This window comes from Dermacentor silvarum, chromosome 4 (assembly GCF_013339745.2).
Source record: "Dermacentor silvarum isolate Dsil-2018 chromosome 4, BIME_Dsil_1.4, whole genome shotgun sequence".
Taxonomy (NCBI): domain Eukaryota; kingdom Metazoa; phylum Arthropoda; class Arachnida; order Ixodida; family Ixodidae; genus Dermacentor; species Dermacentor silvarum.
Genome location: NC_051157.2, coordinates 30,094,126 through 30,112,032, shown reverse-complemented (window position 1 = coordinate 30,112,032; position 17,907 = coordinate 30,094,126). Strand labels below are relative to the sequence as shown.

General features: G+C 47.2%; 1 protein-coding gene across 3 annotated transcripts; it reads left to right on the top strand.

Moving 5' to 3' along the window:
* Positions 1-361: 361 nt before the first annotated feature.
* On the top strand, positions 362-16,478 carry LOC119448062 (uncharacterized). 3 transcript variants are annotated; one of them, XR_007466347.1, is made up of 8 exons: positions 362-1,115; positions 3,659-3,962; positions 6,820-7,153; positions 9,674-9,831; positions 12,966-13,075; positions 15,186-15,247; positions 16,223-16,291; positions 16,351-16,407. XR_007466347.1 is itself a non-coding variant. In XM_049665391.1 (8 exons), exons 1-8 carry the CDS (start codon positions 896-898, stop codon positions 16,392-16,394), a joined length of 1,266 nt encoding a protein of 421 aa, XP_049521348.1. In that variant the 5' UTR covers positions 362-895; the 3' UTR covers positions 16,395-16,478. The 3 variants fall into 3 exon arrangements, 2 of the variants coding, with proteins under 2 accessions (XP_049521348.1, XP_049521349.1); XM_049665391.1 differs by having other exon boundaries at positions 15,221-15,247; positions 16,351-16,478; XM_049665392.1 differs by lacking the exon at positions 15,186-15,247 and having other exon boundaries at positions 16,351-16,478.
* Positions 16,479-17,907: the final 1,429 nt, after the last annotated feature.

The window sequence follows — 17,907 nt, the reverse complement described above, 5'->3', positions numbered from 1 at the left end:
TTTCTTGATGCTTCATAAATTTATAAAATTCAAACGCGTCGAATTTCTCTTTCCATCATCATTATTTCTGTTTTGTCTTCCCCTTCTCCTCTCCCCCTGTGTAGAATAGCAGGCTAGTGCTCTCAATCTCAGGCCGACCTCTATGCCTTTTCTTCAATAAAATCTATCTCTCCCTTTTATCAAATTTCGTTTTATGATTTCCATTAATTTAGTTGTTCCTTTCATTTATTCTGTTACTTTTGCAACGCTGAGCCCTGTATTATGCATTGCAATTTATTTCAGTCGTGATAGGGTTTTTTTTGTATTATCATTGCTGTCTTTTGCTGTACACCCTATTCTTGCCCTGTAAATTTCTGCCATTTTTGTAGAAAGTCATCATCATAATTTTGCCACGACCTCTTTTCCTATGTTTCACCACCCGGGTGGCCTCAGTGACCATTTATAGTTCTGCAGTGCATCCTCCCGCGTGCACGCAGTACTCACTCTATCCCTCTTTTCTAATTTCCATTCTCCCTCTCCCTTACCCCTAGAGTAGGGTAGTAAACCTGACGCTTGTCTGGTTTACCTCCTTGCCTTTCCTCTCCTTGCTTTCTCACTCTCTTTCTACCACCCCTTCTTGACCAATCCCCCATTAATGGTATGTGCCAATGTCTGTAATCATCATTAACATCAAAATCATCATCATCACCACCACCACCACCATCAGACCACAGGAAGGGGAAGAAGAATAGCATGCTGCCCGCTGTGCCCAATGTAGCCGTATGGACTACAGGGGCGTTTCCGCCTGTCCTTGACCGCCACTGGTCCACGGGGACCCTGTCGCTGTCCATCGGAAACGTCTGCCACCCGAAGTGTCTTGCATAGTCCAGGCCTCTCTGATGAGAGAGCTGCAGACATGGCAGAAGTGCAGAGCACCTGCGAGGTCACGTCGGGGGCTGGAGAAGCCATCTTAGGGGTAAAGGACGCACTGCCCGGAAAGGCGCTGGGCGGAGATGGTTCGACCACGTGCGTTGACGAGCTGCAAACCTTCGAAACGCGGCGACTGGATGGGACGTCGCTGGAAGTCGTGAGCGGCTGCACATCATCAGGCTTCAATACGCAAACCGATGCGTCTGGTGCGTGCATTTGCGTACTTTTGGTCAGATATAGAATTCCGCAAAGCATAACGCGACGTGTTTTTCGGCGAGCTGGTAAGAATAAATAAGAAAGCGCAAGAAAAAAAAAGAAAAATGCGCGGGCAGGTCAGCTCAAGCTCTCCCTGTCCCTTCCGTGTGTTTGCTGCGCTCTTTTAAATTATTTTGAGAAGCAGGCCTGTCTTGGGACCCATTTACTCTTCGCCTGCACCAGCTTCTGAACCTAGGCCCGTATTGTAAAAAAAAAAAAAGGCGCTTACGCAAGAATTGTTCATAAATGCTGATGCTGTACATAATAGCGAAGGCGGCCTAGCCAATGTTGAAGACTTCTTACGTACGAAAAGATTTTGAGTTCAGCCCATAGGCCCGTATTAAGCATTTGAAAGACTTCTAAAAGCTTTTTCTCATTCGCCCGTGTCCAGATCCCCAAGGCGCGATGGCGAAAAGCGCGATGAAACGATCGATGCAATGATGGTCAATCGTGGCCGGTGCTTACGTAAGATAACTTTTGTGCGAGTGGGCCACGGAACAAGATAACATAACAACATTGGTGACTTGCTTGGACTCATTGGTACAATAATGCATGGCTGAGTGTTTTTATGGTGTGTTGACCATGGGGGGCAAGCTAAAACTCAGCACTATATATAAGTACAGCTAGGATAGTCTAGGATGGCCTAATATTTGGCCTCCTGTTGTTACCTCTCAGTGTATGGCCACCTGGATAATAGTGAAGCATGGGAGCAAAATGTACGCAGCATAGCACATTTCACATTGTTTCGTCGGATTCTTCACAATCTTACAATTTTTCACCCTAGTTCGCGGTTCGTGTCATCGTCCCGTTCATCTTTCTCTAACGTGGCGGAGCATTTCACATACATATGAATGAGGTCGATTTACGTTCTTTTAAAGTTAAACAGAACACCATCCAGCTCACTGCCGGATAGCAATAATAAAATGGAAGGTGAGTGTCTCAGCAGCACAGATAGCCAGCCAAATGCAAGCTTTGGATCGGACCACGTTGGCCGACCAATTGGCTAGATTGTCTTCGTCTCGAGAGCTACAATCATCTGAGAGGCGGCTTCGAGGTACATCGGAATTTGTGTACACGGCAGCACAGCAGGTCAGAAACCAATGTTCAAATATGATTGTTTTTATCGAACGCTGTCAAGCTTCGCAACAATTCGTCGAAGCATTGCAAGTGCGAGTTTTGCAAGGTCTCGAGGTCGCAGCCTGCCGTTGTTGGTACAACACGCGAGGTGGCGTGATCTCGAAAGAGGCCGTCCGTAGTTTTGACGTAGTAACAGTGCTCCCGTCTTGCCCTTCTAGAAGCGAAGCACATTGTGCGCTAGTTTAATGAATAGCATTATCAAACCTCGCTCGTATGTGCTGTGCCTTATCACCTATGTCATGTAGCATGCACTGGTTATCGTCTATGTCAAGCAGCATTGGCCTCTGGCAATGCTTGGAAAGCCGGAAGACCACCCGTAGAATCGAGTCCTGATAGTACTCCTTCAGCTGAGTGGTTCGGGCGTCCTTCTTCACCGAGGCAATTGTGGTTGACGGGAGCAGATACTCCAACATGTTGATACGACATTCTCCCGCGCTCAGCGTCACTTGCTTCCCCTGTCTGTCTTGTGTTTCCGGTGCTGTAGAAATAATCAAAACACTCGTAGTGTGGCCACGACAGGAAACGTCCCTTCTCTTTGCTATGAAAGTCGTTAACCGGCACAAGCAAACTCCAAAACTTTGTAGTCATATATTAAAGGGACCCACTCTGGGCTTGTTGGCGAACGAGTGGTTGGTCTCTCGGCTTCGTTACTCTCGCGACCAAGGAGGTTAGGTCCAAGGAGTTATATACAAAATATTCGACGGTTAAGCATGCAACTTCTTTGCTTCCGACGGGCGCTCTCTCCTCCTCACCGCATGCTTCGTTATAAGACACGTGCACGACACGTCAGTACCGAACGCTACGGTCGCGCTTATTTTTGTTTCTTTTTTAAACATCATCAGCTTCCACTTATCATGACTGGGCGCTTTTCGGCAACACGCCGTTGCCGCAGCAGACACAGTGCAAAACAGACTACACGAGGAGAATTCAGTTGATCGCGCACGACAGGTAAGCGAGACGGAGAGGAAGAGCGGGTGTGGGACTTCATGGCAAATGCGTGCTAGCAGACGGATCGGAGAGGATGTCCTTCGTATATGAACCAATCGACAGCTTATACCCTAGTGACGTCCCGTGCATGATACTGTGGCGTCACGATGATCGAAGAAAGGACTGGAAAGCCCCAGAAAGGAGCACACATTTGTTCGTTTTTTTTTTTTCGTTTTTTTAAAAATCAGAGTTGACTTAGGGGACCTTTATATCCGCAATTTACCAAAACGTGTGATACGAACGCCACAGATGCCACTGGTGACTTCATGCGCGAATGCGAACTGACTCCCGTCTCTTCCGCACTCCCACTGGTGACTTCATGCGCGAATGCGAACTGACTCCCGTCTCTTCCGCACTCCTCCCCAACCAGAATTGCCATCAGAGGGCAGGAGAGGCAGCGCCGTGCCGAAGTCGAGCAGCCGCTCCGTGCCAAAGAAGAGCTGTCGCAGCGGGACGTTCTTCCTCGGTGGCGATGCCGGCATGCCGACCGCTTCGCCAACCAAGTCCCTCGAGCGCCGCCCGGCTTTGTTTCGGAGCCCAGCGGCAGAGTCGCTGGGCGACTCCAGCGAGCGCTTGCGCGGCGGGCGAGACGGGGGCCCCGTGGCGCACGATGCACGTACTGGATGCGCCACGAACCTGAAGCTTCTGGCCGAGAACCTCGTCAACGAGACCGCGTACGTCCTTGAACTACTACTTCATATCCATTCATGTCCTAAAAACTTGTCGCCCTGTTCGTCGGCGCTTCTTTATAAACAGGTTCGATGCCACCGACAGGTGGCACAAAAGAGGACAAGCGCTTACGTTTTTGATGCATTAATTTTTTGTTTGCAGATATGTTTAATCATCCAACTAAATCATTTTATCACAGCGAATTAAAGTTCCAATTTAGGTAATTTTGCGGGTGCCACGTCCTGTGGTACTCGGTGCACGCGATGCTCCTCGATGGCTTCCGTCACACTCAATACCGACGCTTGTATTTTAACGTGCATACACCCTTTTTAATTACATGATCAATAGCAATTAACTACCAATGTCGACGTTAGTAAATGTCCTTTATGGTCACACTCATCTGTACGAACGCCATTTGTGACGTATATAAACTAGCGCCTTTAGGCAAATTTTTCATCTCCATACACATCCACGCCAACTCCACAGCTATTGGTGCTTACTCTATCCGTGCCTCAGCTGTGTGAGGAGCCTCCCACTACGTCTACTTGGCGTGGCATCGTCGTCAAGCCCGGCGAAAGAGACAAATAAGCTATAGGCCAACAAGCTACATCCGAGCGAATTTAGTGCGATAGCCTTACGAGGATGGCCAAACCCACGCCTCTTACTACACTGCCTCTAGGATCCGCCCGTGTTACAATCGGCATTGAAGTTCTTGTGAGAATGCATATTTTGAATTAGTGTCAGGATCAGGCATGGAGGAAACAAACGAAATAGGAAAAACCCTGTCGTCAGTGTTTTTGAGGCTGAAAGTGCAGCCATCTAGGTGTGTCATCTCCCTTTTGCGTGTTTAATTAATCAACTCGATGGAGCAGATTGGCGCGAGCTTCGAACTTGCATTGCGACGAGTCGCCAGTAGTGTGCGCTGCTGATGCGCGTCAGAACGAAACGTGGGAAACTTGTGCAGCAGTTTGAATGAAGCAGACGCACCCCGGTGTTCTTCTATGGCACGTTGAAGAAGATGACGAAGACCCGCACCGTGATTACGTGCGAGCCTGTGTTGCTGGCTGACACTGACACTCACAGCTCACAGACCCAAAACACAATTTTCAAGCTTACGCGACACTCTCCAAACAATCATTTTCTCACAAATGGTATGTGCTTCGAGATTGCATGTGTAGCGTGCGTTGGAAAATGCGGCCCGACTATTACTAACTGAATGAACAAGCGTGGTGTGAGCGCGCACAAACAAACATGAATAGATCACACTGAATGACTGCAGACAACGACTGTCAAAACGCTGGCAGCGAGCCCATACGCCGCAGCGGGCGAAGGTACGTGCGGTCTATCGCTTCAACGGAAACTGAGCGGCGAATGCACGGCGCATAAAGGTCAGAGCCGTGTGGAGATATGAGACGGTGCGGACGAGCGACGAGCGCGGTTGTTGGCAGAGTAGAAGTGCGACTCCCCCTCCCCCGCGCTCCCTCCGGCGCTGGCTTCCCGCTTCCTTGCTTGCGCGTGGGTGATTGAGTGCGTTCGCTATCCGTGATAGCGCGCGTCCCCCCCCCCCCCCCCCCCCCCCCCCCGCACGCTTCCGCTCGGGCATACGGCGCGCGGCGAAGATTTTATCTATAGGAAACCTCACGGCGACGGCGACGACGACGGCGACGGCGACGGCAGAAACCGGGCCGAAACTTCTTATCTGGCTTTTTCGGAGGCCGAGAGCAGCGAGTGCTTCACGGACGTAGTTGCTATGGAAACGAGGATGTTTGGATAACCAGTCCCATAACCAGCTCCTTTGCGAAAGGCAGCACTTGACTTCCGCCACACACACTTTCCAACACAGCCGGGCGGACCGGGGCTGCTCCTAAGCTTTCCTTTCTCCATGGCATCGGGCCACCAATTTTCGATTAACGAGTCTCCGTGCTCGGCCCATTTAATGATTGGGAAGCCACAATAATTTGCGCTGCGTTCTGACATAAATAAAAAAGTTTTCTTCACCGCCTCTTCCATTTGCGACTGGATTTAGAATGGCTTAGCGTTTCAGTTCATGGCTGAACAAATAACACTGACTTTGATTGTGCTTGCCTGGCGCCAGCTTTTCGTATAAACGGGAACATCCACGACTCTCGTGCCACTAAGGCAATTATCTCCGGCGGTCTCCTTATCTCTCAGCGCGAAATTTGTTGTGTCACTTTTTGATGCAACAAACGTCCGTGCTTACCGGTGCGTCGCGTCATGGATCAGTCGTCAAAGTAGTGTATTCATTCTATCTGCAGCCGCTAGTCAAAGACGCGGCGACTAAATAAACGGCAGGTTCGAGTTTATAAGATAGCTAGAATTCAAACGAAGCAAATGCTTAGCTATCGCTGTCTTAGTTCACACGCATTACGGAAGGTAAGGCAATTTTGATCCATGAGCTATTCACTTGTGAACGCTTCCCATCCCCAAAGAAACTTCTTTTAGCAAATCCATGATCCTGCATAGTATAAAAATGGATGAAAACCCACTACCGTATTTAGGCACCTTCTGGCTTTTCGAAGCTGGAAGACTGAAATAATATATACATCAGCGTTCTGTATATTGCCGTGTGAAAGCGTCCTCCGCCACCTTGGTCACCACTTCAATAATAAAAATGGGCAGGAAAAAAAGAAATCGGAGGGTTGGCGCTTAAATCATAGTAGGCATGGCATTCTTCACTTACAAGAAAAATACCTGCTGCATGTCTGAAAGTATGACTACGCGTGTGGACTTGTTCTTCGTAGTTTCGATACAGCTGCCGAAGTGTAAGCTAAATATTGTGTAGAGCTAATGCTATTTTCCGATATATGACATGTCTTTATTCCGCTCTTCATTCGTTCAAAGGCAGCACGGAGGAACGTCACCTCGGTCATGTTCACTAGCTCCGAGCGAAGGGCCAAGTCACGAATATCCCGAAATCCAGCCACTAACACCCGAAGAACCTGCGGACGTAGCGAGCGTGACCCGATTGGCGTCACACATCTCCGAAGATGGTGGTGGAACAAACCTTTACGAGCCGCCAGCAGATTTGACTGAAGCGCCTTCCACTGGCGCCTTCGCTCCGTGCCCTACAGATTCAGCGTCGGCGTACGAGATCGACACGGCAGCCAACGAACCACCCTTGGAGGCGGTTGTGGTGCAACCTGCTCCTCGCGCTCCAAGCAAGTCTACTGCGCAGGTAAACTATCACGTGTTGGGAACGTATACGTCTGAAGATGGGAAATATAATCATTGCGAAATGAACGATTGAGGCATTAAATAAGAACGCTAAGGCTCGGTCATGTTCTCGTACGTATAAAATAGCGAGAGCTAGGTATACCAGACGTTACTGCGAACATATGTAATTCTTCAAGGCAGTGCAGAACAAAGAAGTTATTAGGTGACACAACGTTTGCTCTCGCGGATACTAGGAATTGTGCCTTAATTCCTTATTGACTTTTCGTTAGAGATCAATAAAAAGCTGTCTAATTGATTACTTTCCGGAACAGGCTTCACTTAATGATATGGAGCCAAGCAGCGTGCGAGGCATTACCTGCCAAAATCTGACACGAAATAACAATTGTCTCTCCTGTAGTTTAGCGCACTTTTGCTTCGAAATGCGCGATGAAAACTTTCTTCTAAAAACTTAACTGGAACAAAATGTTTCGCCTCAACTTTGACGACGGATGTCTTAAAGTTGATGGAACGATGAAAGCGTGAGAATACAAATAAGTAAAGTGAAGCGGGACATTAAAGAGTTACAATAACTTAGTCAGTCAGCTATTCTTTCACAACACCATTTTCAATCATTTCGCACAGAAGACGGTTGATAATATCTGAAAAAAATTAAGGCTAATCTTTCTGTCTTTTTTTTTCTTCCTTATTTTTTTTTATTTAGCCCTGATGCCTCAGTGCGGCTTACAAACATAGGATTTGGGCGGCTTCCTGTTTTGTCCACTGAAATAGCCCGCTTAATTTAGCGGGGAAAAAGACAAGGCTGAGTAGTAAGACTGTCTTATAACAGAAGCCCGCAGATTTTCAACGCTTTTCCTCTGTACATATTCGCAATATTACAATTTCAGTTTGCCGTAACCTATACAGAATATTTTAACTATAAGTCTTGGCAAATCAGTTTTGCGGAAGCCCGCATGGTGGAGGAAGCTTATGAAACGCAAATGTCTTTTTATCCACCAGACTGCAGCACGAAGCTGCAGTCTTTAGTCATTAAACGTAAAAAAAGGTGATTTCCGTACATCGAAACAACCTAAAATACTCTTTTTGTTCCGGCCTAGTAGAGTGCATGATAAGGCTCGCGACCAGAAGTTTTTGGGGTTGCATGATCGCGGCTGTTCTCGCGTGCGTGCTGTTTTGGTGCACGAAAACGTTTTCGATACTTTTTTTTTTTGTTGACTCACGTGTTCCTTTAGAATGCAGTGCAGTCCTTCTTTACCGGTAAACGAATAACTATTAAAGAAAAGAACCAAGCAGACATTTCCAGAATACATGACGTCACGGTGAGCTGATGATGAGGGAACTTTAGCTGGTGAATCAGTTCTGCTGAACCGCGCAAGATGGAGGAAGCCTCTTGAAAGGGAAATATTATCATCCCCTGGATGTAACATGGAGCTACAAAGGAAACCCGTGTGGGTTTCTCAGGGTGAAAGCTTGCAAGTTGAAGAAAAAAATCTGAGGACACTTTAACACTTCTTACGAGCTGTGAATGCAAAAGCATTAATGTCCAATTGAACACCGCTGAGCGGTCCTTCGAGGTTTGCGCTGCGAGTAATGTACCATAGCGGTACGTGCTGTCCGAGCCAGCAAGCAGCAGCAGCCTGCGGTGCCAACGCCGCATGCCACCGACGTACTACGCGTCGAGAGACCGAGGAAGCAGCAGCGGCCACTATTAAGGCCGGCAGGAGCGCGCAGCTGCTAAGTGCAATGGGAGACAGAGAGAGAGAGAGAGAGAGATACGCACCGCACGCTGGCTTCCGAGCGCGAGAGCGAGAGCGAGGTTGACGTGGCGTCACGGTGATGCCTTCTCCCCTCACGCAACACCTTCGCGCTATGGCCGCAAGAGAGACAGTTACTGTGTTGCACTTAACCCAACCTTTCACCCCTTTCTATAAGAATCTCCCTCCGTCCTTCTGCTCCGTCGAGGTGCACTCGTGACGTGGCGTCGCAGCCATTGGCAATTTACCTGCCATTTTGGTGCTACAGACGACAGACACCAGCCTTTTCGCTAAATGGGCCATTTGACGCTTTCGAATCAAAATTCGTCCTGGTCCGGGCATCAAACCCGCGACCACCGCCTTTCCCGCGTCGGGTCCGATAGAGTGGAAGCCCGTATGGGTTTCCCTTCCTTTCCTTTTATGAGGACAGTTTACAGGCCATGTTGCCTTCCATTTCTCGTTCTTGCAACTTTTCTGGCCTTCAAGGTAACAGTAGTGTTCTTGCTCTTGCAGAAGGCAGAATCATAATATTATTATTAATACTCATCTTTAGTGGCCATTTAAACCCCGACTGGCTACAACTTCTCATTCCCATCATGATACTCAAAGGCAACTAGGTGGCGAATTCAGCTACTGAATTTGGCGAATTTCAGCTACTTAAGAGTTGATCAGCGCTTGTCCTAGAATTTGTGATCTATATCGGTTGTGAATATTCTCATAAGAAATAAAGATGTGATGGCGTGTTGTATTGAGCGTCCCGACTACTGCAGGTTCTCAGAGTTGAAGTCCAGGAAGCACCCGTCCGGCCCGAGCACTTCTCTGGCTCTGAAGCTCCCATGGCCGCATCCACACTGCCCCTCAACTCAGAGGTGCCTCGAAACAACAGGCCACCACAACCTCTACGGCACCCACGACCACATGCTATGCCGTGAGTTCAGCTTAGGAAAACGTTAAGTCGAATCTGGAGAGAGAGAGAGAGAGAGAGAAGAAAAGGCAGGGAGGTTAACTAGGTAACCAGGGTAACCAGGTAAAACAAGAAAATAAAGTGGTAATAGTTCGTGTGCCCGCAGACAACAAGGCGCTTACTATGCATTCGAAGGCGTTCGCTGCAATTTCAGTCGTCTTTAAAGAAGCGCACCAGAGAAATATCGGCTTTCTATACGGATGATGCTCAAGTTCAATGTCCCTGTACCTTCTCTTTTGTGAGCCGTTAGTTCTCCAAGCAGCTTAGTGGAGCCCGCAGATCATGTTTTAGAGTGAAAGCTCTACTACGCCATGCCTCGCAAGGTCATTCATGGCGTCGCAATGACCTTGATCCGCCGGAGCGCAATTGTGGCAGGTGTGACGTCACGCCACGTGATCCGCTGCGGAGAGGCGTCGCAGCTGCGCTCGTTCGGAGCCTCGCAACTGCGGAACCATGTGACTAGGCGAGGGTTTAACGGCTGCTTCGCAGGTGCTTGGTCGCTCAGTCTCGCCATGGATGGCGCGCCGGCTGGGCCGTCTGTGCGTGCGCTTCAGCGCAAGCGACAGGCTGAATCCAATCATCCAGTAGATATAGCTAGACGGCAGGCTGCGAAATCTCAAGCAAAGGCAAAGTTGGCTGCTGAAACACCGGAGCAAAGGGAGGCCAGATTAGCACGTTATAGAGAAGCTTACCAAGCGCAGAAGCGTGCATTTAGGAAACACTGTGAGCATAGCCTTTGCAAAACCAAGCCAAACAGACCTTTCGCTCGTTATAACTAGGTTTACAAGAGTTAAACCTCGGCCAATTTATTCTCTCTCTCTCTCTCTCTCTAGTTAATTCATGTTGGTAGTAGTAGATTTATCCATAGAAGACATGAAATGTCGGACCTAGCTTGTCTGTTTTAGCCTGTTACTCTGCGCTTGGAAAGGAGAAAATGAACAAAAAAAAAAAAAGGACGGAGGAGGATGATGGGGATACTGGTGCGATGATGCTAGTCGTCAACACAGCAGTACCAGCTGATGATTGTTACCTTCTGCAGAATTTTTAAATATCGCTGTGGCAGATAGCATACTGGTACTTCTTGAACTGGATTTTTAAACATCAAACAAAGAACATATGGCAGATAATGTTCTCTATAACGCCGTCGCAACATAAAAAGTTGCACTAGCCAACCTCTATCATCCAGATAAGCAAAAAGTTTTTTTCTGGGATGAGCAAGTAGTAGAAGTTGCCACGTCGCATCAGATCTCAATGAAGGAACGAGTACTCTCTGGATTTTTTAATTATCTGTTAGTGTCATGCAAGGACATGACGCACCGCCAAAATATGTGAAATGATTAAGTCTAGTTCCACTAGCTCTTAGCTTTGCAAGTTAAGAAAGAAAGAGATGGACAATAGGACTTTGTTCCTGCTATCCAAAGGACACAAGTGCAGTTTCTCCGTCTCGTTGCTGCCACATTAACTAAATATTCTTCACTGCACGCTTTCTTCCTACGGCTCCCATCTGGCTGGTGGTTAAATGCTTTTCTACGGCCGTCACTATGAAAGACTCCTTGATTGATGGTTCTGATCTAGTTTTCACCACATATGGTTTCCTAATGCGCTTCAAAAGTCTTATCACACTGGGATATTTATTTGCATTTCTTTTTCCTCTTCTTTTTTACTGCACCAACACTATACTGTTGCTCCACTGTCAGACAAATGAGCCTCTGACGTTATTCTCAATTTAGACTCTTCAAAATCAAGTTAGAGCGTAAGTAGAAGGCGAGCCTGGATAAGGAACATCAACAGTAACCAGAACCACTTAAATATGATTAGAGGTTCTGTTTTTTTTTTTGTTTCTTGCTGATTTTAGGTGAACATGAACGTACGCGCATTTCAGCTCGTTGTAATATCTCTCTTGAAAGGCCATACAGATAAGGACTTTCGATTACAATTTTGGTTTTGAAAATATTTATTATATGCCCTTTTACTATATTATGTCGTGTGTAGTGAGAGTTACAAGCCGTGTTGCACCACTCAAAACTGAGAAGAAGAACATACACGTGACAGAGACATGTGGTTTGCATGATCTTGCTCCTGATTGGCTGCCGCGAACTGCAGCCTTTCACTGGAGTGCTACATTACTTTTGAACAAAGTATACGTGTCTTTTTTCTTGCTCTGGAACTCCGATTTTTCCTTCTCTGTAGCCGATTTACTACGGCATTATTGAAACTTAGTTTTAAAGTATATCAAGACGGGAGTATTTCACAGCTGTTGCTTCCAGCACGCAAGGCAAAGTCTTGGAGAGCGAGCGCAAATGAGCGACATGCTTCAGTTTAGGTAAATGTTACCCATACTGCCAAAATTAGCGCAGCGTCACTGCATTTGCTAAAGACAATTACAACACTGCACATGCTAAAGCAGTTATCCACGAATTAGTCAGATATGATTCCTTAATATCACTCATTATTGCAGCAGAGGTCGTGTGGAGATATGGTGCTTAGCTTGATTGTGCAAAAGCCTACTAGGAATATTATCTTAGTCGATTCATTGTGTTTGTTATAGGCATTAGTGAAGTTAACGTGAAAACGAAATTGAACGAAATTTACGAAACGAGTGAAACGACCTTGCGCCTGACGTCGTGCTGTGCGTGGTACCACTTTCGAAAACTGTATGGAAATAGTTATTCTGAAAGGTTAACGCAATGCCTGATAAATACCACTTAACTAGATATCGTTCTGGTAATAATGAATAAGTATGGTACATTCAACGAAAAATTTCTATTTTTTTCCCCTTTACCCCGATTTGTTTTATTCAGATGATTATTTTCAGTAGGAAAGAACGTTTACCGCCAATTATCATGACCCATGGTATTTTACCCTGCACTACAGATTCATAAAAAACGAGTAAGCCTTGCTAACGTCATACAACGCCAAACAGCAAAGAGTAGCCGTACGTGCAAGTCTGATAACATAAAACACTACGTAAGACAATATAGCCTAGATAAGAAGCGAAACATAAAGCCCCATGTTACTTTTCTTTTTGAGAGCGCGTCAGGACGAAGTTAAGCGTCGACGCTCAACTACTTCCTCGTATACTTCCCTTGTGCATGCAGACCCATTGCGGCACCGCTTTGTACCCGATGGTGCTGCGCTAAGATCAGCATGATATCCATGGCGATTATGTCTCTCTTCGCTGCCTTCATGATCTACGCATTCAGGGAAGGTGAGTTTGTTATTACGTAGACGCTCAAACTTAAGTCAGCGCACTTTCTTACCTGAAGCGTCGGCCGAAAGTAGTCTATTCTGACCGCTCTTTCGGAGCCAGGTTGGCGCGCGTATTTTCCAGCGCGGGATGCTGTACACTACAATAGTTTTATTGCGATAGCAATTATATGGACACTTCAACCGGATTTCTGCCGTCGCCGTCGCCGTCGTCGTCGCCGTCGCCGTGAGGTTCTGTATAGATAAAATCTTCGCCGCGCGCCGTATGCCCCAGCGAACGCACTCAATCTCCCACGCGCAAGCAAGGAAGCGGAAAGCCAGCGCCGGAGGGAGCAGGGGGGGGGGGGGGGGGGGGCACTTCTCTGCCGACAACCGCGCTCGTCGCTCGTCCGAACAGTCTCTTATCTCTCCCACGCGCAAGCAAGGAAGCGGGAAGCCAGCGCCGGAGGGAGCGGGGGGGGGGGGGGGCGCACTTCTACGCTGCCAACAACTGCGCTCGTCGTTCGTTCGACCGCACCGCCTCTTATCTCCACACGGCTCTGACCTTTATGCGCCGCTCAGTTTCCGTTGAAGCGATAGACCGTACGCACCTTCGGCAGCGCAGCGGGCGAAGGTACGTTGCGCTGCCAGCGTTTTGACAGTCGTTGGCTGCAGTCATTCAGTGTGATCTATTCATGTTTGTTTGTGCGCGCTCACACCACGCTTGTTCATTCAGTTAGTAATAGTCGGGCCACATTTTCCAACGCACGCTACACATGCAATGCTGCCCAGATCGGCAGTGCAGCACTACAGGTGTGTCCCTTCGCACGCGCTGCCCACGGTAAGCGCTTCTCATCAACACCACCGTTTCACACGCGCCTTCTCGTGGTCATCGAGTCTCTCTTCATGTCGGTCTACTTACGCCGCAGCACACCTGCTTACTTAATCAGCTCATGTTTACTACAATTCATATTGCTACCAAGGCCGCTCACCTTACTTCCTATGACATTGCTGTGTTGCTATCGCATTCATTGCTTCACCCTTAGGGCGAAACTGTGACATTTTTTTTTTCTTCGCGTACTCTTCGCTTGTGGAATGCGTCTGGACCGTAACTCATGAACAAAGATTAGGGTGCGTGAAAAAGCTGCGGTAACAAATGGTGGACGGCATATGCGGTTAATGTAGCTAACCTTTTTTTTTTTCTCGTCCTTAACACTTCTATATCTACCTTGATCCGGTCCCTATAATGTGTAGCGCAGCGCCGTCTGTCGACTGGAGAGAACACTGTGCTTCGGAAATGCTCCTGGAAGTTCTAACGAGGAGATTCCGGTGAATTTGTGCAGATGCCTGCGCACCCGGCTTCAAAATTTTTGCTCTAGAGTCACCGGGAAGTGGCATTGAAAGAAAGTGAGCAATTCAGTCAAGGGGCAGCGCTGCCATTCAGGCCCCAGCTGATTTCCTAAGGACAAAAAACATGCCGGAAGCAAATATTCACAACAGGATGAGGCATGCGTCTGCTGCAGCAAAAAAAAAAAAAAAAAAAAGCCGGATACCACTCAGCACATCCTAATGGAATGCAAAGGTCTTCATCCAGCGTGACCCGCAGGTAACGTCTACCTTCCAGAAGCGTTGGGGTTCGAAGCGGGTGGGAGCATTAATCACTCGGCGGCCGAGATAAGCCGTTTAGAGTATAGATGGGGAAAAAAGCAAGGAAGAGATTGATACGACCGGATCCGTTACAGGCATAGGTAACGGTACAAGGTAGATACGGAGGCTTTAACATTAGCTGTAGAGCAATACTGTTCGCAAGTGTTTGAAAAATGTTTTATTCTTCAACCGGCACATTTACCCGAATGTTTCTTAAGTAGAGGCCGGAGTTTCTTGGCGCCTCTGTTTGTAGAAAATTAAAAGCCTATTCTCCTTGCGTTTTACAACTTTTTTTCATTTCGTTTTAATGAACACCTTTCATCACTTACTTGGAATTTTCTGGACTTTCTGGGGCTACGACATTGAGGTGAACGGCGAGGGTCGCGAAGCTTGCTTACTCTTCGTTTTGCTCAGGTCTCTTCAGATGACCTGGGCATTTCTTTATCCTATGCTGTCACTTTGTCGTTTGTTTTCTCTCACCTCAGCCGCTAAAGAGTTCCTTGTGTCATCGTGGTTTCAGATACTTTCGTGGATTTAGTAAACTGGGGTAAGCATATAACGTTGTTTTCTTATTGCCTTTCACCGAGTGTTGAGGAATCCTCTTGTAACTCGGCCATGACGCTCATTATGAAGCCCAGTGGTGTGCCCTTAGAACCAGTGGGGCCAAGTTTAATAAATATTCGCAAGATTACAAGAGCGTGAGGTTGACGCATCATTTACCTTGAATACAATAGCATCAAAATAAAGTAAGATCAAAACTATAGAATTACCATTATCAATTGCTTACTGATTCAGGCACTGGATAGGCAGAGCTTGTCAACTAAACATTGCACGGACAATCGAAAGCCAAGAGTTCATCTGCCCGTAGTCATATCAAAGCACAATATCTAAAATCTTTCTTACTGAAAAAAATTACCAAGCTCAAGATGTAAGACAGGTTTCATAACCCCCGCATCTGAGAACAACAAAACGGTTACTGTTTCTTTCTCATCAAAGTGAGAAGGCCTCAGGCAACCATTTTTGTGAGCTCTAACTTGAAGTTTAAATTGCGCGGAAAGACGGAAGTCCTGAGTGTGTGTTCGACGGTCTTCATCTTTTCCCAACGTTTAATGTTCACTATCTTTGTGAGAGTTTTTTTTTTAATATAGGGTACACAGAAACCTCGGGTGCACAGGTACAGAGCATCGCATAACATTCTCTGTACCTTAAAGATGATAGTATAGTTACTGTTTTACCATATTGCTGGCCCGATCCTGGGCCCAACGTATAGCGCGAGCAGTCTGCAATATAGGAGAGAACCAGAAGCCTAGCAAATACATGTGCCTTTTTCATGTCATGTCAATTTCCACGTTCGGTGTCAAGGGTGCTTTAGCTTGTTTCTCGTCGTACTTAATAATAACCGCTCGTTACAACATTTGCTAACATAGATTGCATACAAGCCCTTCCATGTGCTCAGCTTACTAAGACTGCTGTTTCATGTTCAAGGCTTTGAGTGTGCAACTGTTTGCTCATTTTGCTACAGCGGCAACGTGGAATACTTCCAGCATCAGAGCAAGGTTTGTAGCAACGCAGGCTCTCATTCCGGAGGCAGGTAAGACGTACTTTCTGGAGCACGTTGAACCCTTCTGATGGTGGCCTCATTGTTTCTAGAAAACATCACGGAATTCGGGATTCTCAAGCGGAACGTGCCTTGAAGGCGCGGTGCTTACTGCCTGGCGTAAGGATCCATCAAGGTTGAAATAAAAGGATGACCTTTGTTTTCATGCCACACACTTTCACACACGCAGTTCTTGTGTTATTAGGTGGGCTACCCCTGCTTTACGAGGGGGAAAAAACAGGGTCACGCAGCCGTGCTCTAAGTACGCCAGGGTATTAGGCATGCTGAGCATAAAGCACTCTGTGCTTAACTCCTTGAGAATCTAAATCCTTGAGTTGTTTTCGCATTCTCTTGGCAAAATATTTATCCTTCGTGCCCAAAATGTAAAAGAAAATGAACGTGTGCTTGCCAAAGGTTATATGGTTAATTGTTCAACTGTCACGTGTAAACCGAACTTCTATTTTCACTCTTTTTTCTAATAAATACCGTTTGATTTCTATGCGCACACAATTTGGCTTGGTAAGAGACAGCTTTTCTTTTCTTTTGTACTGTAGGATTGTTTTGTACTCGAAAATAACAAAAAAAAGAAGGACAATAATCAATATCCCTGATCTTGAATCCTGTTTGGAAGTGTTTGGTACCTAAAGGGCTAGGGGTGCCCTCAGCACACTCCACTGCTTTTGAGTCGCAGGGAAGGCATGTTCTGCCCGTTCCCTCTGACCCTTTCATGTTCGTCGCCACTTCCTTCCGAGCCTGTCTAGCACAGTCACATGAACCATTATGAATTACTGTTGCTAATAACCCACTGTTCGACATTTTAAAGCCGACATTATTTCTCAAATATCAACACAGCGTAAGCCATATATAGAAACGTGAGAGCCCCGAGCACGCTCGAAGGCGGCCTGAGATCTTCAGAACAAAGGCGAGTGCCATCAGCGTAAGGTGCATAACCTGCGCGTTGAACTCGGGAAGTTGCAACGATACAGTCAGCACAGGCTTACGTCGGGCGTCGCCGCGTATACGTTGCCGATAAAAATTTGCTCTCTTACATATAAGCGACTGCGTGCGGCCGAGCCACGCGCATCGAGGTTAAGATCTTTGTGTCCCTCGCTAACCGCGCTTCGTGAAAGAAACATCGGGGCAGAAGGATCGGCAACCCGAATAACTGGAGCGCTAGTTTGGCACGTGCAGCGGCAAAGCCTCCTAGGTCTGATCTCGCTGCTCCAAACGCGGATTCCAGAAGGCGCGCGTGACGGTATGCGACTGTTTATGCGCGAGCGCTCCAGTATTTTCGCGAAGCTCGTCGACAAGAGTAACCGCAGTTGCTTAAAAGGCGAAAAATAGCCATACACTATACGTGCATCAAATATCCCGGATGTGGCCTCGACTCGAACTTTTGTACCACAAAGCATATTTCCATAGCCAGGTGGAGTTGCAACGCGCATGCTTAACTTACCAGGGGCAGGGCGGGACGTCGAAGATCCGGCGCTACCCACATAGAAGTTCCACGCAGCGAAATGTATCGCCATACAAGGAAAGCTTAAAATGCACAATGTGAGTAAATGCATAGAAAATTGTCACAAAGTACGGGTATTCTATAAATCAACAAT